The 18,941-nt window shown below is 39.3% G+C and overlaps 1 protein-coding gene across 2 annotated transcripts in view; it reads left to right on the top strand.

Moving 5' to 3' along the window:
• The window catches only part of PLPPR1 (phospholipid phosphatase related 1), a 286,729-nt gene extending 269,853 nt beyond the window's left edge, over positions 1-16,876 (top strand). For both annotated transcript variants that reach the window (XM_007968568.3, XM_037982884.2), the window contains exons 5-8: positions 1,907-2,157; positions 5,490-5,666; positions 10,068-10,199; positions 15,751-16,876. In XM_007968568.3, coding sequence (XP_007966759.3) covers positions 1,907-2,157; positions 5,490-5,666; positions 10,068-10,199; positions 15,751-15,783 — 593 coding nt within the window. In that variant the 3' untranslated portion in view covers positions 15,784-16,876. The remainder of the gene's footprint in view (positions 1-1,906; positions 2,158-5,489; positions 5,667-10,067; positions 10,200-15,750) is intronic.
• Positions 16,877-18,941: the final 2,065 nt, after the last annotated feature.

Below are 18,941 nucleotides of genomic sequence, written 5' to 3' on the forward strand. Positions count from 1 at the left end.
GGAAACACTTCTGACAAAATGCCAAAGGGAGATCCTGCCACTTTTCCTTTTTCAGATCATAAATTACCCTAGTTTCCTGGAAAAGTTATGTCTGCACAGACTTACTGCCCCTTGAAAGACCCAGAAACCTGGTCTTTGAGAATCTTGCTTGAAGATGTGGAAAATCTCCACCCATTCAGACTTCCAGCACCTGGGGGTGAAAACTGTCTTGGATGATCAATGAATGCCTGCTCTCAGAGGTCACACCCAATGAGTATGAGCCAGCAGAAGCTATTAAAAGAGCTAGTTCTCATTATGATAAAGCACATACTGGCAAAGCCACAAAAAGAAAGATTATAGCAATCAATACAGATAAAAATGAAAACCAGATGAAGGTTTCAGCCAAACTAGTCTTTGCTTCTGCTATAATGGATTAATTTTTGGGTGCTGAAGTCAGCACAATTTGCAGATTCAGAACATTGAGTATGGGAGTCAAAATTGGGTAGACATTTAGTTGAAACTATAGCAGACCCTTGACATTTAGAAAGGTTAATGCTGCCTCTCACACTTGTCAACTTCTACCTTCAATTGCATATAAGACATCTTCATCTCTTCAACCCACTTATAGCTCTACACAGCCTTGCTCAGTGCATAGATGTAATATACAGCCCTTGAAATAATTCACAAAGCTTTCTATAAGGAAACCTCTGTATGTTCAAGCTTGTTGGGGCTAATCTTATGGAATTTACCAGAGAACAGATAAAATCCAGGAAGTATAGCCTACTCACAGGGTTTTCAGACCAACAGCAAAATCAGAATGCACCCTTCCCCACCCAAAGATGATCATGTCCCTGGAAACTGTTACCTTACATGGCAAAAAGGAATGCAGGTGTGGTTAAAGTTGTGATAGGGAGACTATCCTGGATTATCCAGATATAATCACAAGGGTCCTTGTAACAGACAGGCAGGAGGGTCAGAGGAGATATGACAGTGAAGGTAGAGGTTGGAATGATGTGAAGTCCTGGAAAGAGGCCATAAGATAAGGAATGAAGGCAACTTCTAGAACATATGGAAAAGGAAAGGTGTGGATTATACCCTGAGCACTCAGAAGGAACACAGCCCTGCCAATGCTTTGGGTTAAGCTTAGTGGAACCTGTTGTAGGCTTCTGAATTCCAGAATACAGAAGTCTGAAGAGGATGCAGTTGTGTTGTAAGCCCCTCAGTTTGTGGTAATTTGTTGTAGCAGCAATGGGAAACTAATGGTCAACAACATTTGTTTATAACACTTTTCCTTTATTCCGATTTTCTGTTTCCAACATCAAATGAAACTCCAATCAAAGTTTCTGAATAATTTTTTAAAAGACAATTCCATAAGATCCTCCTTTACTGTCACCTGCCATGATGTTGTAAGTAACTCCTCCCAAGATGATTTGCATTTCCGGGTAGAATCAGGGAGAACGTATTTTGTATAGAAGGAGAGAGAACTGATGTTGATTAATTATGTAGACACCATAGTGGGTATTTTGCACATATATTATTCCATTTTCCCCAAACTACCCCCTTCTCTATTTTGCAGCTAAGGTAACCAAGGTTCAAAGAAGATAAATTACTTATACTGTGAACCAGTCACCAGTGATGAGACAGGAGCTTGGGTCTATATGACTCCAAAATTCAAATTCTTTTCGTTAGACTGTGCTTTTTCTAAACTACTGATACAAAACCATAAAACGCTAACAGTAGAATGTCTGCATCAATTTGGAAGAAATGGTGATTTGGGAAGCAGGTACCGCTCCTGAAAAGATACTCCGCGGAGTACTTAGAATCATTTTGATAGGTAATCATGGACTCTCACCGCTGTTTTCTCTTAGGATAAAAATGCCATCGATGGAATATGTTACCATTCCTAATGATTTTAATCTTCTTATAGGGGTGTTTGCATTTGGACTTTTTGCTACTGACATTTTTGTAAACGCCGGACAAGTGGTCACTGGGCACTTAACGCCATACTTCCTGACTGTGTGCAAGCCGAACTACACCAGTACAGACTGCCAAGCGCACCACCAGTTTATAAACAATGGGAACATTTGTACTGGGGACCTGGAAGTGATAGAAAAGGCTCGGAGATCCTTTCCCTCGAAACACGCTGCTCTGAGCATTTACTCCGCCTTATATGCCACGGTGAGTGTGTAAGTCTTGTCTCTCCTAAGTCCAGTTTTTGATAGGATGTGTGTCTCCCTGCCCTGTCTCCATTCTTTCATTGTCACCTACAGTGACTCTTAAAGTGACATATGGCATATTTCTCTATATTATGCTATTGATATACTAGCCCCCCCCTACACACACACACACTTGTACGCCACTTTCAATCTCCTTATCTGCCAGAGGATATTAGTTCTGGAATGTTTTGATAATCACCTAATTACATCCTCCCATGTACAGATGTGAAAGCTGGGGCCCATAGTATAGCTAAGATCATACAACCAGAGCAGAGACCCAGACTCCTGGTACTGTGTCTGAGATTTTCTTACCTCCCACAACAGTACTCTTTGTCAAAGTTTTGGTTGGTTTCGGAACAGCACACCTTCTCACACCTGCCTAGAAATTTGCAAGCATGGGTCTCATATGAATGGCTGCCCCAACAACATGCAGAGCCAGGATAAATACACAGCTTTCCTTTGCTCTGACACTCTTCTTCATGACTTTGCTAGGAGACAGGGATGATCCTAGAAGAACCTCAACACCCCAAAGTATGTTTCTCATTGTCCCCCGGATCGCACAGCCATTGACTGCCCCACTGGGGTATAACTTTCTCTTTTTTTCTTTTTGTTTCAGTAACAGAAAAACCAAAGTATGTCCCACATCTTAAAGAACAATGGTGTCTCTCTTATTTTCCAACTTTTTAACTGTATTCATTTTGGAAATAGCCTCATTTCACTCTTGTCTGGCTTCTGCATTCTTAGGACCCAGAATATAGACATACAGGGATCAGCTCAAAGGCTCCACAGGCTGATACGATGTTGCTAGTGGACATCAGGTGCATTTACCAGTGGCAGAGCAACTGTTGGCCAAAAACACCCCCTTTCCTTACTTCAACTTAGTTTATATTCAGAATATGACTAGTCTGGTGATTCTCAATGGAAAGTTGGGGAAGGGAAAAGATAGAGGGAAGACTCCTTTCAAACTGTCCATTCTTTTCAAACTTTCTGAGTATGCCCTCAACCCACCCCCCAGGGAGATGCTACCCTCCCTGACACTGAGTATAATTGCAGAAGGCACGTTCTGCCTCTGGGGGAAGCCAACAGGTCTGTGCCATCACCCCTAGAGGGGAGAAAAGGCAAAAACTCATATGGGTTTCTTATACCCCAAATGATTCTTTAATTTGTCACATAAAAACTGCATGTTCTGAATCTAATCATTAATACACAGTCATTCTTTGTGACTACGCATCTGGTCTATTTATTTAAAACAGCCAGGAGCAGATAGTACCTTTGTGTCCCATTTACAAGATCACATTGATAGGGTTATTTTGTCAACCACCAACTACCAAATATAAGTCTTCCTAGTTATTTCTTTTGGCTCTACTCTTTAATGAATATGTGACAAAAATGACCTCAGCTGTCCCCATATTAAAGAAACATGGATGCAAAAAACACAGAAGCCTCAATTTACAAAACAGATTATAGCTTGGTTAAATGTCTTTGCTTTACCAAAAACAAAACGAAGCCAAAAAACCTCAATGCAGGTTTTTTTTTTTTAAACAAAGCCCTCTGAGGTATTCATTTTCAGAATGTTGATTTGTCCTAATTATCTAGAACCTAAACAATGTATTATTATGCCTTTTCCTGTATTTTTTATTAGACTCAAGTCATTGCTGTGTGAAATTAATTTTTATAGTGCCATTATAAATTATTCTGTTACTTATAGTAAACTACCATCTCAACAAATGAGATATGAAGTTCTTTGGGCACAGAAGTAGTAAATATCGTCAGCTCACACAGGATAAATGCTGCTATAGCATGTTCTCAAGGATTCAGATGTTATCCAATTCAAATCATGCCTCACAGGCTATAGTCAGATAAACCCTGATATGAGATTCCAGTTGCATAAATCTTCTGAGCCTCTATTACATGTCAAGTGCTTTCAGAAATTGCTCAACAAGGATTTCCTAAGTACTAGTTAATACCATGATGAATATCAACTAGCCATAGACTCCTGCTTTTAATAGTTTGTAATCTTATAGGAAAGATTTATGACAGGTATAATTGGAAAACATAATAGCATAAACAACTAAATATATACAGTATAGATTTTAAGTAACATTTACCACAGAGTCTGAAAATAGTATAATAATATGCTGTAATTTATGTAACTTTGATGTAAGCACAGTTTTATAGGGAATCTGTTACATAGAAGAGATTCCTATCTTCTGGTATTCTCACCAGAGTTGAGGCATCATTCTAGGATATTAAGAATATCTATTGTAATACTTTAAAATGCATCTATTTTAACTTATATGTGCTCAGGCCATATAACTATATAGACTCTAAGTATCAGCATATTGTTTTTTAGAATTGCTAAGCTCACATAACACGTTTGTTAAGAAATGATAGACCAATGGTGCCCTCTAGTGGTGTTTTGTAACCACTACAAAGATTAGCTAAAAAAGTGTTTACTCATTTGAAAAAGGCTTCCTAACTCTAGACCACCAGGGACACATTTGCTATCTGAGTCTATAAAACGTCAGGGTCTTACCCAGCTCCTCACAATAAACTAGTAACAGCCGCCTACATCTGAGGTGTCTCTACTCAGTACTCGACCTGAATCTTGTGGGACACATAGAAAAGTTTAATATTTTAAGAAACAGTGGAATAAATGAATAAAGCTGATCACAGCTGTCCTAAGGAATGTAGGAGTCAATTTACTAGCACAGCTGAAATCTATTTATGTGATGCAGTTGTTGGGAGATTCTAATTCAGCCTATCAACTAACTCATCAGTCAACACTTTAGTATTAATTGCCTGAAGGTGTGACGAAGCAACTAGGAACTTTTGGGGACACAAAAAATAAAATGTACAGTCACTTACAGTCACTCACCTACCCGGTCTTCTCCACCAAAAGCTTCATTCCCACAGAAGGTTTATTTGGTATCTCAGACTCTCATATGGATTTCTTATACCCCAAATGATATTTAAATTTGTCACATAAAATCTGCATGTTCTGAATCTAATCATTAATGCGTTCTTTGTGCCACTAAAAACTTCTGTTCCCATGTCCACTAGGTTACAAAAGACTGATTAATATACATCTGTTCATTGTTCTTGCTGCACTGATTTCCCACCTAAATATTTTACTAAATAGCTTAGTGGAGTTGTTCAAGGAATACTAGTTAGCGTGGTTGCTTTGACAGAGCCCCCGCTTGTGTGTGCCGGTGTATGTACCTGCTTGCTTGCATGTGTACGCACAGTACAAGGAGGCTGCTTGGTCACTGTCTGGCCTCTGTCCTATTCCAGATGTATATTACAAGCACAATCAAGACGAAGAGCAGTCGACTGGCCAAGCCAGTGCTGTGCCTCGGAACTCTCTGCACAGCTTTCCTGACAGGCCTCAACCGGGTCTCTGAGTATCGGAACCACTGCTCGGACGTGATTGCTGGCTTCATCCTGGGCACTGCAGTGGCCCTGTTTCTGGTAGGTTGACTTCCCTCTTTTTACCTTTTCCCCTCCTCTTCTGCTCTCTGAAAAACTGTGAGTCAGGTTTCCCAGACTTCACCATCTGTGTTCCTTTTGTCCCAACCTTGTGAATTACAATTATTCTCCAAATATTATGCATGCTTTTGCTACAAAAATGATTTCAAAACACCCTTTTCTTTCAGAAACAGGACTGGCCATATTCCTTCTGGGTGGTAGGGAGAGAACTGCCCCTAGAAGGACAGCTGGCTCTACCTCTTTCAACACTGGGCTTGGGACTGGGGCCAAGCAGACTAATGATAAATTGGCATACCTTCAAGCCAATCTTCTTTAAGAATTTGTTCTCAGCATATTGGGGGCAAAAGCTAAGTGTTGCTTGAGGGAAGAATAGAGAATGAAGAGCACTGGTAGAAGCAAGCAGCCTCTTCTCCAGCATCCCAAGAAACTCAGCTCTAGCTCCAAAGTTGCATCTCCTACTCAGAAATTTTAAAAACCCTGCAGATTATCACACCCACCCTTTTTAGTGGGACTCTGTTACTATTGGAACGTGCCTCTTGGGAATCTTATTTCCTTCTCAACCACCTATCTTCCTGGAGAAGAATTTTGGTTAATACATTTTTCTTGTATTTCTGATGTTTTGGTTCCCCAAAGAGATGGAGGTCTGGCCACCTGTTCACCTAGGAAATCCCTTAAATTGAGTTGGATTTGATAAAAAGAGGTTAATTTGTATTCTTTTTGTCTTGGCTTTCACAGTTTTATTGAAGTATAATAAGTATACAATAAATGACACATCAAGTGTACAATTTGATCAATTTTGGCATACAACTTTCTCTCCCACCCTTCCTTTTCCCTTATTGTCAGGCAGCTGGTGATCTTCTGTCATTCTATACTAGTTTGCCTTTTCTACAATTTCATATTAATTGAATCATAATGTATTTTTTCTGGTATCTTTCACCTAGCATAATTATTTTGAGATTCCTCTATGTTGTAGAATGTATCAATAATTCCTTTTTATTGCTGTGTAGTATTCACAGCATGGTCACACCTCAGAGATGCAGATTTTTATTATCTTCAAGGACTTAAAACAGGCCCAGAAAAAATTTACGATGAATCATCAGACCTGGAGACTCCCATATTGTGCATGAAATGAATTCCCTAACAATGTTCAGAAAGTCTCCCCAAGGAGAAAGAAGCCATCACAGTCTTGAAGGATCTCCCTCCTCCTATTCTGCCCTCTCTGGTCCAAGATCCATTAGGATTAGCATCACACATAGATTAACTTCAGTCATATGACTTAACACTTCCTTTTCCTAGCCCCTCTTCCTTCCCTCCCCAATATGCAAAATACACACATACCTCTCCCAGCCTCTTTCTGACTTGTAAAAAATCTGCTAAAATACAGACAATGCTCATGTTCAGAACAGCGATTGGGAAGCTTCTTTCTAATTCAAAATGACAGGCATATCTCGGATATATGGCAGGTTTGGTTCCAGACCACTGCAACAATGAATATCACAATAAAGCTAAGCACATAATTTTTTGGTTTCCAAGTGCATATAAAATGTTTACATTTTTCTGTAGTCTATTAAGTGTGCAATAGCATTGTGTCTAAAAAAAAATGTATTTACCTTAATTTAAAAGCACTTTATGTCTTTAAAAAAGTGTTGACACAGACACAAAGTGAGCACATGCTGTTGAAAAACTGGTGCCAATAGACTTGCTGGACACAGTGTTGTCAAAAAGCTTCAATTTTTAAAAAACACAATATCTGCAACATGCAATAAAGTGAAGTGAAATAAAACAAGAACATGCCAGTATTTTGAATGGATCCAGGCATTCTTTCTATAGTGAAAGATGAAAAACTAAAACGCAAATACTCTGGATGAAGTTGCAGGAAAAGTAGTGCTGAAGTAATCATGAAATGTTCATATCTCATTAGGAACTTTCCTGAGGAACGCCTTTTAAAAACAATATTTTATGGATACATAGAAGTTACACACTTTTCGGGGATATGTGTGATATTTTGATATAAGCATACAATGTATAATGATCAAATCTGGATAACTGGGATATCCATCACCTCAAATACTGTTACTTTGTGTTAGGAACATTCCAAATCTATTCTTCCATGCATTTTGAAATATACAGTAAGTTATTGTTAATTATTGTCACTCTACTGTTACAGTGAGCAGATCGCATTTTTTCCATCTGACTGTATTTTTGTACTGATTAACCAACTCCTTTCCCCCTACCCCCTACTACCGTTCCTGAGGAATTTTTTTTTAAGATGGAAAGAAAACAGGTGACTTGAAGGGAAGAGAAGGGTTTCAAAGGGAGATCAATAGTGTATAAATAAAGACTTTGGCTCAAGATAAGACAATCAATGTTGCTGTCCATCAGTTCTGAAGCCAGCCATCCCCAGTTAGAGAAGAGGAGCCATTCTGACTGTCCCAAACAATTTCACAGGGTCTTTGTGGGATGATATTGGGGTTTGCTGAAGCCCCATACACAAATTCTGCTTCAACATTAAACTTGTTTTCTCTCCATAACATGCAGCCCTGGTTCTCATCACTCAGTAACTACTTGGTCTGCTAGTACTTTCAAGGGACTTCCCAATTGATGTCAAAATTTGTTTTCCCACAAATGGCCTTTATGTAAGACCCAGTTCTGTGGTTGAATTGCTCTGGCATGAGGGAGACCACCCTGTTGGCACATGCATGTGAACACACCTCACGGACACACACAAAGCTGGGAAATGGGAGGGGAAGGATGTCCTGGAGGAGCCTGGAGGCATTCCAAAGCAGAGACTTGGAGAGGATACAGAAAAAGAGAGAAGAGCAAACACTGAGAATGGCAGGATATGTACTGTAAATGTTCAATAGTGCTTTATGTTTGTGTTTCCCATGAGGTGGAATGTGGGAGGAGGGGAAAGGAAGCTAGTAGTTGAACAAGTACTACATGCTGTCTGCTTTATAGACATCTAATCAAGTGCCCCCAGGGCAACTCTAACAATATTCCTATCCTCATTTTATAGATGAGGAAAATGAGGCTCAAAGATAAGTAACTTGTCCAGTAGCCACCCAACCAATAACCAACAGAGGGACCTGGGTGCCTCCACTCCAAAGTTTCTACACGTTCCCCTCCTCCCATTTTCTGATGAGGGGAGTTAAAGCACAGTGTAGGGGCGAGTGCAGTGGCTCATGCCTGTAATCCCAGCACTTTGGGAGGCCAAGGTGGGTGGATCACGAGGTCAGGAGATTGAGACCACCCTGGCTAACGCGGTGAAACCCTGTCTCTACTAAAAATACAAAATTTAGCCATGTGTGATGGTGGGCACCTAGTCCCAGCTACTTGGGAGGCTGAGGCAGGAGAATAGTGTGAACCCAGGAGGCGTGGCTTGCAGTGAGCCAAGATCGCACCACTGCACTCCAGCCTGGGTGACAGAGCGAGATGCTGTCTCAAAAAAGAAGAAAAGAAAAAAAAAAGCCGAGTGTAAGAGTGAGATGGAGATGAGCCAGGTAGAAGATGCATGCCAATGTGCTACAGGGTTTGAAGAGTAGTAGGAAAGATTCGAAGATGCTGGATGAAGAAGCAAAGCAAGTATGGAAAGAGGCAGGGAAAAAGAGGGGGTTTTTTTTTGGGGGGGGGGGCGGCAAAAAAAAAAAAAGCAGGGAAGATGGTGGAAACAGTCAGTTATGAAAAGACCTCAGCAGGAAACAGAAAAGTGGGCAGTGACTTACAGGGAAAGTTTTTAAATGGAAGCAATGAAAGAAAACTCAAGAGTTATCTAATCTGAAGCAAATAGTCATAATTTGAGGATGACGATCTAAGATAAGAGTTAAAGACCAGCTAACATGGACCGAATACTTGCTATGCGTTTGGCACTTTTTAAGGGGCAAAATAGTATAGGGGTATGATTTAGGGGCTCTGGAGTTTCAATCTCTGTGTGACCTCGGGCATGTTATCTAACTTCCCTGTGTCCCCCTATCTAGACTGGATAATAGTATCTCCCGTATGAAATTGTTGGGTGGGTTAAGTGAAATTAGATAAAATCCTGAGCATCATGCCAGACGCATAGTGGCCCTCAATAAATTTTAGCTGTTATTATGAGATGATTTGCATTCACCATGTCTTTAATCATTACAAATCTGTGAAGTGGGTATTACTATTCTTATTTTACAGGTGAGAAAACAGGTCCAACGGGGTGGGGAGCGATTGTTACTGGTCATCTGGTGATTTAACAGATGCTTCCACAGTACTTCCCATAGTCCCTTCCCCTCTCTCAAAGGAAAAAGGTCACTCTGGTGATGATACTCAAGGGGAAAGGCCTGCCACCCTCACGGATGCCAGACATTGATGGCTGCAGTCTGACGCCATTCTTTTTTCCCCCTCATCCTGCAGGGAATGTGTGTGGTTCATAACTTTAAAGGAACGCAAGGATCTCCTTCCAAACCCAAGCCTGAGGATCCCCGTGGAGTACCCCTAATGGCTTTCCCAAGGATAGAAAGCCCTCTGGAAACCTTAAGTGCACAGGTATGGTAAAGCAGTTTTAGCAAACCAAACCCACAGGCTGAACACTTTGGGAGGTCAGTATCAATCCATGAATACCACTAAATTTACCCAGCATCAATGAGAATCTGATTCATTTATTGTAAAGGCCCTCACAAAAGGCAGTCTTCACTTTTTCCCCTCAATGATTCCTATATTTATTCTGGGGGTTGGCAATCATGAATCCTCAGAGAGCTCTTAGTAATGTCTAACTTAAACCTTAGCTGTTTCAGGATACTTTGGCAACATAATATCACATTTATGAAATTTGGACTAATATGGAAAAACCCATTTGACTTAATAACTAGGACAATATTTGCAAAGAAAAAGGTTCTGTACAGAGAGTGATGTAAGCTGGAGGCACATTTTAGAAGGCTACTAAATGTCCCTTTGGACCTGTTTTTGTGACAAAAATTCAATGCAACAGTACCTCCTGATCTGTTACTCTACAACAGAACCTTGCATCATGCCAGGGATAGAAAAAAATAATTGAATACAGTCCTTGCCCTCAAATAACTCAGAAATGAGGGGCAGCCATGGTGGCTCACACCTATAATCCCAGCACTTTTAGATGCCAAGGTAGGAGGATTGTTTGAAGCCAAGAGTTGGAGACCAACCTGGTCAATGTAACAAGTCCCCATACCTACTAAATAAATAAATGAATAAATAAATCCCAGATGATCAGGAAAGGTGGCTTTAAATAGGTAGTCATAATATGACATGCTGAATCAGAGGTGCACAAGGTGCTCTCTGACTACAAATGAAGGGGAAAACATCTACTGTCTGAGAAGACAGGGAAGGCCAGGACCTGCCAACTGAAAGGAGCCTGGACAGATGATATGAAGCACTTAATTTTGCCGAGACAATTGCTAGGTGCTTTACAAATGCATTGTTACTTGAACAGCCACCCTATTGAATAGATACTATAATTCCTATTTCACAGGTAAAGATAAGAATCAGGAAGACAGGCTGAGTGTGGTGGCTCATGCCTATAATCCCAGCACATTGCAAAGTCAAGGCAGGTGGATTGCTTGAACTCAGGAGTTTGAGACCAGACTGGGCAACATGGTGAAACTCCGTCTCTAGTAAAAAAATACAAAAATTAGCCTGACGTGGTAGTGCATGCCTGTAGTCCCAGCTACTCCAGAGGCTGAGGTGGGAGGAGTGTTTGAGCCTGGGAGATTGAGACTACAGCGTGCTGTGATCGTGCCACTGCACTTTAGCCTGGGTGACAGTGTGAGACCATGTCTTTAAAAAAAAACACTGATGACAGTGATATTAGATACTTGCCCAAGGCTGTATAGGTAGCAAGTGAGAAAGCTGGATGAGTAGGAGTTCTTTAAGCAGATAGGGGACAACTAATAGTGTGGTTTTCATTAGCATGTCATCTTTTTCAGGTAGTTGAGCCCGGCTAAAGTGTTCATTTTTTTGTAATAGTCTGTTTTGAAATCTGTATTTGGCATTTTCCTACTCAGGCATTTTTATAGAAGATGTAAGAGAAAAGCAAATCACTTCCCTTTGTTCCCTTTGGAATTATTATGTACTTCATATCAGTGCAATATAAAATAATATTTTCACTATTTAAAGAGTATTAACTATCACATCTCTCTAAGACAAACTACCCTATGCTCTTTTTCTCCCCCCCCCCGAGACAGAGTCTCACTCTGTCGCCCAGGCTGGAGTGCAGTGGCATGATCTCGGCTTACTGCAGCCTCTGCCTCAGGGGTTCAAGAGATTCTCTCACCTCAGCCTCCCAAGTAGCTGGGACTACAGGCATGTGCCACCACGCCCAGCTAATTTTTTGTATTTTTAGTAGAGACAGATTTTTGCCATGTTGGCCAGACTGGTCTCAATACCCTATGCCTTTTTACCTTTAATTAAATCTAATATTATTAATGAACGAGGTTGGGCAGGGGGAGTTGGAACAAGAAAGCTACCTCCGTATCTCCATTTCGGGAAAAATATTTAAGGTTCTCCATTAATACAGTACCAAGTATTGCTGTTTTGTTTGTTTTCCCTTACTTTGTGTTAAGGCTAACATTTTAACTTGGTCTAGAAATAAAATGTTAACAAAAATATTTCTGGTTTATAAACAGCCTGTTGCTACAGGTTAAATATCAAATTAGCTAAATAGCTATACCTTGTAACAAAATAGTGAAATAGAATCTAATTTTTCTTCCCTAATTACAATCCTGTATTTAGTGAAGTCAGAGAGGGTCTCTATTTTGGGGGGTAAAATGAAAACAAGTGAATTTTAAAAAGAAACAGAAAATATTTGCTGAGTTCCATAGACATACCAGTCTTTGTGTCCTTGTAAATGCTATCCCCCGAATATCCTGATATAAGAACACCCCTTTTGCACACCTCATCCTTCTGCCCAGCACTGCTCAAGCATGACCTCTGTCTAATGCCTTTCCCAGCCTTCTTTCTATCTTAATTCTCAGGGCCACTGATGGTTGATCAGGTCTAGAGATGTCCAGACTCTATTTTGGAGGATTCTACTTAAATTGAAAAATGAAGTGCTAAACGGGGTTTCAAAAAATGCTGTTCACAAGATAGATAAAAGATTCTCAAAATAGATATGAATTCATTGTTTACAGGTAGTAGTTGAACTTCTCTCAAACCTGTCAATAGATCTTTGTGATTACGGATGTCACGTCATATGGATACAATTTGAGGCCTTGCCTGAATACTAGGCTTGGGCCAAAGGACCCTCCAGGCCCCTCTCATGTGACTGTCACTAATAATTAAAGCCAAGTGTTCCTTCATGTCTGCTTTCTCCAAAGACTTGGGACTTTTTGAGGATCAGGACCCTATAAACCATGTCTTATTCACTGTATATCCTGGCATCCACTAGGTGTGAAATAAGTGTTGATGAATGAATACAGACTTGTCCCAAAACCTAAACTAGACGCTTTAGCCAAAACCAAGAACCTCAGATTTGACCATAATCACTATTTGAACATCCACAGAAAGTAGAGATTCATGAGAAACGATGAGAAGGACTTCTGCAGGCTAGCCAGAATGAAGCCACAGAAAGCTAAAGAGAAGTATTGCCTCTCACATTATGCTATCCACACCAATTGTGAAACATTCAAGTCACCAAGCATCTGCTTTTAGTATTAAATGTTTCCATATGGATAGTTAGAAAGATATACCCTTTATTTGTTGGTCAAGAAAAGAGAACTAGCATTTATTGAGGGTCATCTCATTTAATATTCATGATACTGCATTGGTTTTATTATATCCTATTTTATAGATGAAAGTAAGGCACTAGGTTTAAGTAATATGCCCAAGGTCATCCAGTCCAATTCTAAGGCCCTGCTAGTTCTCCTACACCACACAGTCTGAGATTTCATTCAATGAAAATTCTTTTGTGAAATCCACAACTGCCAGCATTGAATATGAAAACATGCTACAGGGGGCTGGTATATTGAACCTGAGCTACAGTTTTTCCAAAATTAATATCCCCTGTGGGCAAGAACTTCCCTTGCAACTCCAACAGCCATGGTTTCTGTTAGAAACAGCATCTTTGTAATTTTTGGAACAGAATCATCTTCCCAGCATGTGGACCTTTTAAGATCAGAGATTAGAACCTCTCTTCAGAGCACACATTCATACACATGACATCCATCACACTATTCAAAATCCCCTAAGGAGAAGACTGAATGGGGAGGGCACCAGTCACCCTTGTTTCCCTTTCTCCCAAGACATTCTTTCCCCTTTGCCACATGTAGCCCTCAGAGCCACAGTGCTCTGGTCCTCTCTAAAACATTACCTCAAATTCGAATATCTGCCTTCCGTGATTCCCCTTAGTATAGTTGATTGAGACGGTGCATTTCCTAAAATCTTTCCCAAATACCATAGAGAACCAAAAAGTAAACAATTCAAAACTAGTCAAGTTTTTCAAAGCATTATTTTATGATTCTATAAGTTGCTGGGATCCCAAAGGAACCAATTCTTAATTATCTATGTTCTACACCCACCTGCTCACAATGTACATGAGCAATCGGCTGAGTGTTGTTCAGTTGCATTCTTGTCAACACAGTTTTTAGTAACAAAAAGTAAATTAGAAATGAAGCAACTGTGTTAACTCATTCTGGATGTGGTATAGAGTCTCCCAATGGGGAAAAAAATAAATATATAAACTATATATTAAATATGGATACATATATACACTAAGATATAATATACATATATAAGTATATATGTATGTATATATACATGCATAGCGTTTAATTTTGACTGGTGACCTTGGGCATATTACTTAAACCTGGTGCCTTTCTTCATCTATGTATGTATATATACTTATATATGTATACATATATAGTTAAAGATACTTATACATATTTAATATATATTTTATATTTATATATTTATTAAATTTATATTGTTTATATGTTATTTATATATTAATATATAATTCTATATTTAATTTTAACTTAATTTTATAATGTGTAATTATATATTGTACAAGTTATAACTATATTATTTATATATTTATTAAATCTATATATTATATATATTTTTTATACATATTTTAGACACAAAAAAAGAATTCTATCTGTACTGACCACAGATACATGGACCCTCACCCCAGGATATTCTGATTCAGCAGGTGTGGAGTTTTAAAACAAAAAAAATGAAGGAGGTACTCCTAGAGAATTCTGATGGTCCCTTGATTCAGAACTGGTGATATTATAGACTTCGTATTATCAATAGGAAAAAAAAAAAAGAAAAGACTTGGAGGGAGAGTTAAAGAAATCTGCTTCAAGTCACCTACCTAGTTATCTCAGGATTTGAATGGCTTTATCTTCACCATTTACTCTTTAATGGAATCATATAAATGACCAAAGTGTTGACCCAAAAAAATTCAAATAGAAAGCATATTGTAGAAGTAAAAGAATAAAAGGTAAAGTTCTTTTTGCCTTAGGAAAGAAATGCACGTTTTCACAAATATTTCAGACAAAAGTACCTTGAAAAATACAAAATACTCAGTTTCTAAAAATGTGTATCTGAATTCTAAAGAATATAATGTAAACCCCAAGTGTCCTACACAACAGAAATCAGGGGTCAGGCATGGTGGGTCACGCCTGTAATCTCAGCACTTTGGGAGGCCAAGGCAGGTGGATCACTGGAGGTCAGGAGTTCAAGACCAGCCTGGCCAACATAGTGAAACCCCATCTCTACTAAAAATACAAAAATTAGCCGGGCATGGTGGCGGGTGCCTGTAATCTCAGCTACTCGGGAGGCTGAGACAACAGAATCACTTGAACCCAGGAGGCAGAGGTTGCAGTGAGCCGAGATCACGCCATGGCACTCCGGCTAGGGCAAAAATTGTGAAACTCCATCTCAAAAAAAAAAAAAAAAAAAAAGAGGTAAGGGACATTGAGTGTCCTTGGAGCAGCATATTACGGCGAGGGAACAGCCTGTGCACCCTTGAGGAGACAAAACAAGGGAATATTTAGGGACAAGTGAGTGTGCATGTGTCAGGCAACCCTGTCTCAAATTTTATCTGCTTGTGTTTTCTCCACAGAATCACTCTGCGTCCATGACCGAAGTTACCTGAGATGACTGATGTGTCACAAGCTGTTTTTTAAAATCACCTTCCAATTCTATACTTCAAAACACACAGTTGCTCAATGTCAAACTGTGATGACGAATATTATGTTTATCTAGTTAGAAGCTAATGTTTTGTACATTTTTTGTATGAGGAAGTGATGTAGCTTGCCCTGATTTTTTTTTTTTTTTTTTTTTTTTTTTTTTGGTCAGCTTTAATATATTTATGCCAGAATTTTAAAACCAACAAAATTTTCTTGTTCAAGCGTGCATTGAAGAACCACATTTATTCAATGGTTGACGTTGTTTTGTGATATTTGTACACAAATTTTCTTTTCAGTTTTATAAACACAGAGGTAAATATAACAACTCACTTTAAACTTTTATTACTACAGTTGCTGCCTCCTCCAGAATTTTTGAATTTTAATAAAAGGCAAACTTTTGAGCTACAGGAAGGACAATGTTGGTTAATAATAAATCTCAAAGTCAATTGCAGGAATGAGATTGTCTTCAAAAAGAATGTTGCACTCTGATCTCTTAACAAATTGTTACACTCAAAGTTTAAAGTAATACATTAACAAAGTCACCTAGTTACACAAACAATTATCAGAGAATTCTGAATTCGGAGGGTATTGGGGTTATATGATTCTTTCTTAGATAATGGCCTCTACTAAAGAACTCAAGATCTTTCTGGAATGTCTTTTGGCAGGCAGGTGTCACTGCCACCTTTTCTCCAAAAAGCAGCCAACATCAGCCTCCCCTGTCAACTCAACAGTTTTGTATATCATATTATATGGACTTTATATGAAAATGAATATTTTACAGTTTGCACAGTATTATTTTACAGAAAAGGAATCAGAGAACCTACACCATAGGGCCCCAGAACAACAGTTTCACTTTGTGGCTTTTAATTATTCTAGAATTTTAACTGCATCTCATTTTTCTAGCATGGTGATAACTAATATGTAACTCCTTTGATTGAAGGAGCTCTTTTGTCTGTACCTATCAGAATGTTTTCTTGACACTTCCATGTTGGCTCTTCTTAGCTTTTTTTGTACATATTTTTTTTTTCTAAAGAGAAAAAAAAGTTATCACAAAATGTATTCTGGCTCATGTCTTTTGTCTTAAGCCTTATCCAGAGGACAAAGGTATTTGAAGAGTCATGATGAAGTGAACTCAAGTGTTTACACTCTTCAGTTCCACGTCTGCTGAAATAAATTCTAATAGGGGCATGACTGAGGGATAATTTCACAGGTGTGTATGAGAATATGTGAGCTTTTAGGCAAATAAAATGCTCTAAATTATCAAGATACTCAGAAACATTCTGGATCCCTAGCATGCTCCCTCTACCTTCAGCCTACCCATAGATACTTCTGAGTTGTCAATAAAAAGTTAGACAGTAGTTTTTAAGAACAAAGGTTACCTCTGCTAAAATTTTTCATAATCCCCCATCTCCTTCTGGCCTAAGCTTACCTGCGCACATACAATGTCACACACATCTTCTGGGTGATATCTGACTACAGTTGGGAGAGGGGCAAGGAACTAAAGAACTTTCACAAACATAATCTGTCTGTTCTCAAAACACTGAGCCCAGTGAAGCTGTGACAAATCCAAAGGAGTACTATATATGTCAGTAGTAATATTGAAACCCAGGTCTGTCCGACTCCAAGTTTCATTCTTTCCACTACATCGAGAGATGCCTTTGAACCAAGTCCACATCTTTTCATGGGTTTTCAGTGTAATATACCTACTTATCTGGTTTAAGGGATACTGCTGGAAGAAAAGGAAACAGTGAGAAGGAATAATTTGTAAGCTCTGAGCTCTCCAATCCTGTGTAAGCTACGTACATGTAATGTCACGCAATTTCAGAATGATTTTTCTTTTTCTAAATATATTTTAGGATTTTTTAAAAAGAAACAATGAGGGATTCATTTTATTTTATTGTTCCTCATAAGACATGCTAAAAAAAAATGCTGGCAGTCTAAATTGCTTTTACATTACCCGTTTCTTGTCACAATGTATCTGGCTATCTGATAGCATTTCTAAGAACAGAAGTTGGTAGAGTGAGTCATGTTATCCTTCTACTCTTCTTTCTAGTTCTGATTTTAAAGGGACCTAGCTGTAGTATTCTAGGAGCTTTGGCCACAGACTCCATTGTCCTGGCCTTGGACTTGGGAGATGTTGGTGCATGACTGAGCCATGACAAGACAGCACCCTGGTACACTCTGGGGCATCTCTGGACTCCTACCCCTGGAATCCCTGAGTCTGATTCCTTACCACTACAGCATGGCAACCTTAGTGTTGCCTCCTATTTAGCCCCAAGACACTTCACAGGCCTCAGACTGATCTGTCAAGTCTGTCAGTTGAAATTCCTCAGGCTAGAGACTCCTCCCTGTGGGTCTTCTGCCAAGGAAAAAGCCCTCTGTCCAAATAGGACAAGTGGTGACTGTAGCCTCAGAGAATGAATTCTGCAGTCAACTTTTCTCTAAGGAAAGCTCACAGGTGCATGACTCATTGGAAGAGGGAAGTGGGGGAAGAGAGCGAAACAAAAGAGGCTAGCCAGGTACGTTGACATAAGCAACCTCATGAGGTTGTTAGCACCTGTGTTTATCTATGACGTCTTTCTTTTTTTTGGTTATTCTGTGCCAAGAACATCACCTGACACAGAGAAAAATCACTTAAATTTTCTGTAATACATGAATAGATGCCAGACTTCCTCCTACTTTGGCTGAAGGGAGACTATGACTCATTTGGAGATAAAGAGGATTTTAGTGGAGCCTGAAGAGAACCGAAAGATGAGTACATTTAGATACAGGACTAACAATGGTGAGGAAACTGCACTTACCAGCTAAACATGTGGGTGCCCCTTTTGGTAAGCTCTAAAGATCTCCCTGTCAGGCTGTGATAGACAGATGGGCTATATGTGGCTGAATATATAGCCCTTCAAGAGAGAATATGTATTCTGTACTGAATCAGAGAATGCAAGCAGCAAAATTCCATCCTCAAGATGCAAGAGAGTAGGGATCACTGGGATGATGTCGAGTGAAAGAACCATGAGTGGCATTTTTGTTTCAAAAAACTGATTAGACTCCCTATTACATGCAACTGCCAGAACCTCTCAAATGTGTTCAGTGTCTTAGAGGTAAACACATCAAATACCAGATTGCT

Source organism: Chlorocebus sabaeus, chromosome 12 (assembly GCF_047675955.1).
Source record: "Chlorocebus sabaeus isolate Y175 chromosome 12, mChlSab1.0.hap1, whole genome shotgun sequence".
Lineage (NCBI taxonomy): Eukaryota > Metazoa > Chordata > Mammalia > Primates > Cercopithecidae > Chlorocebus > Chlorocebus sabaeus.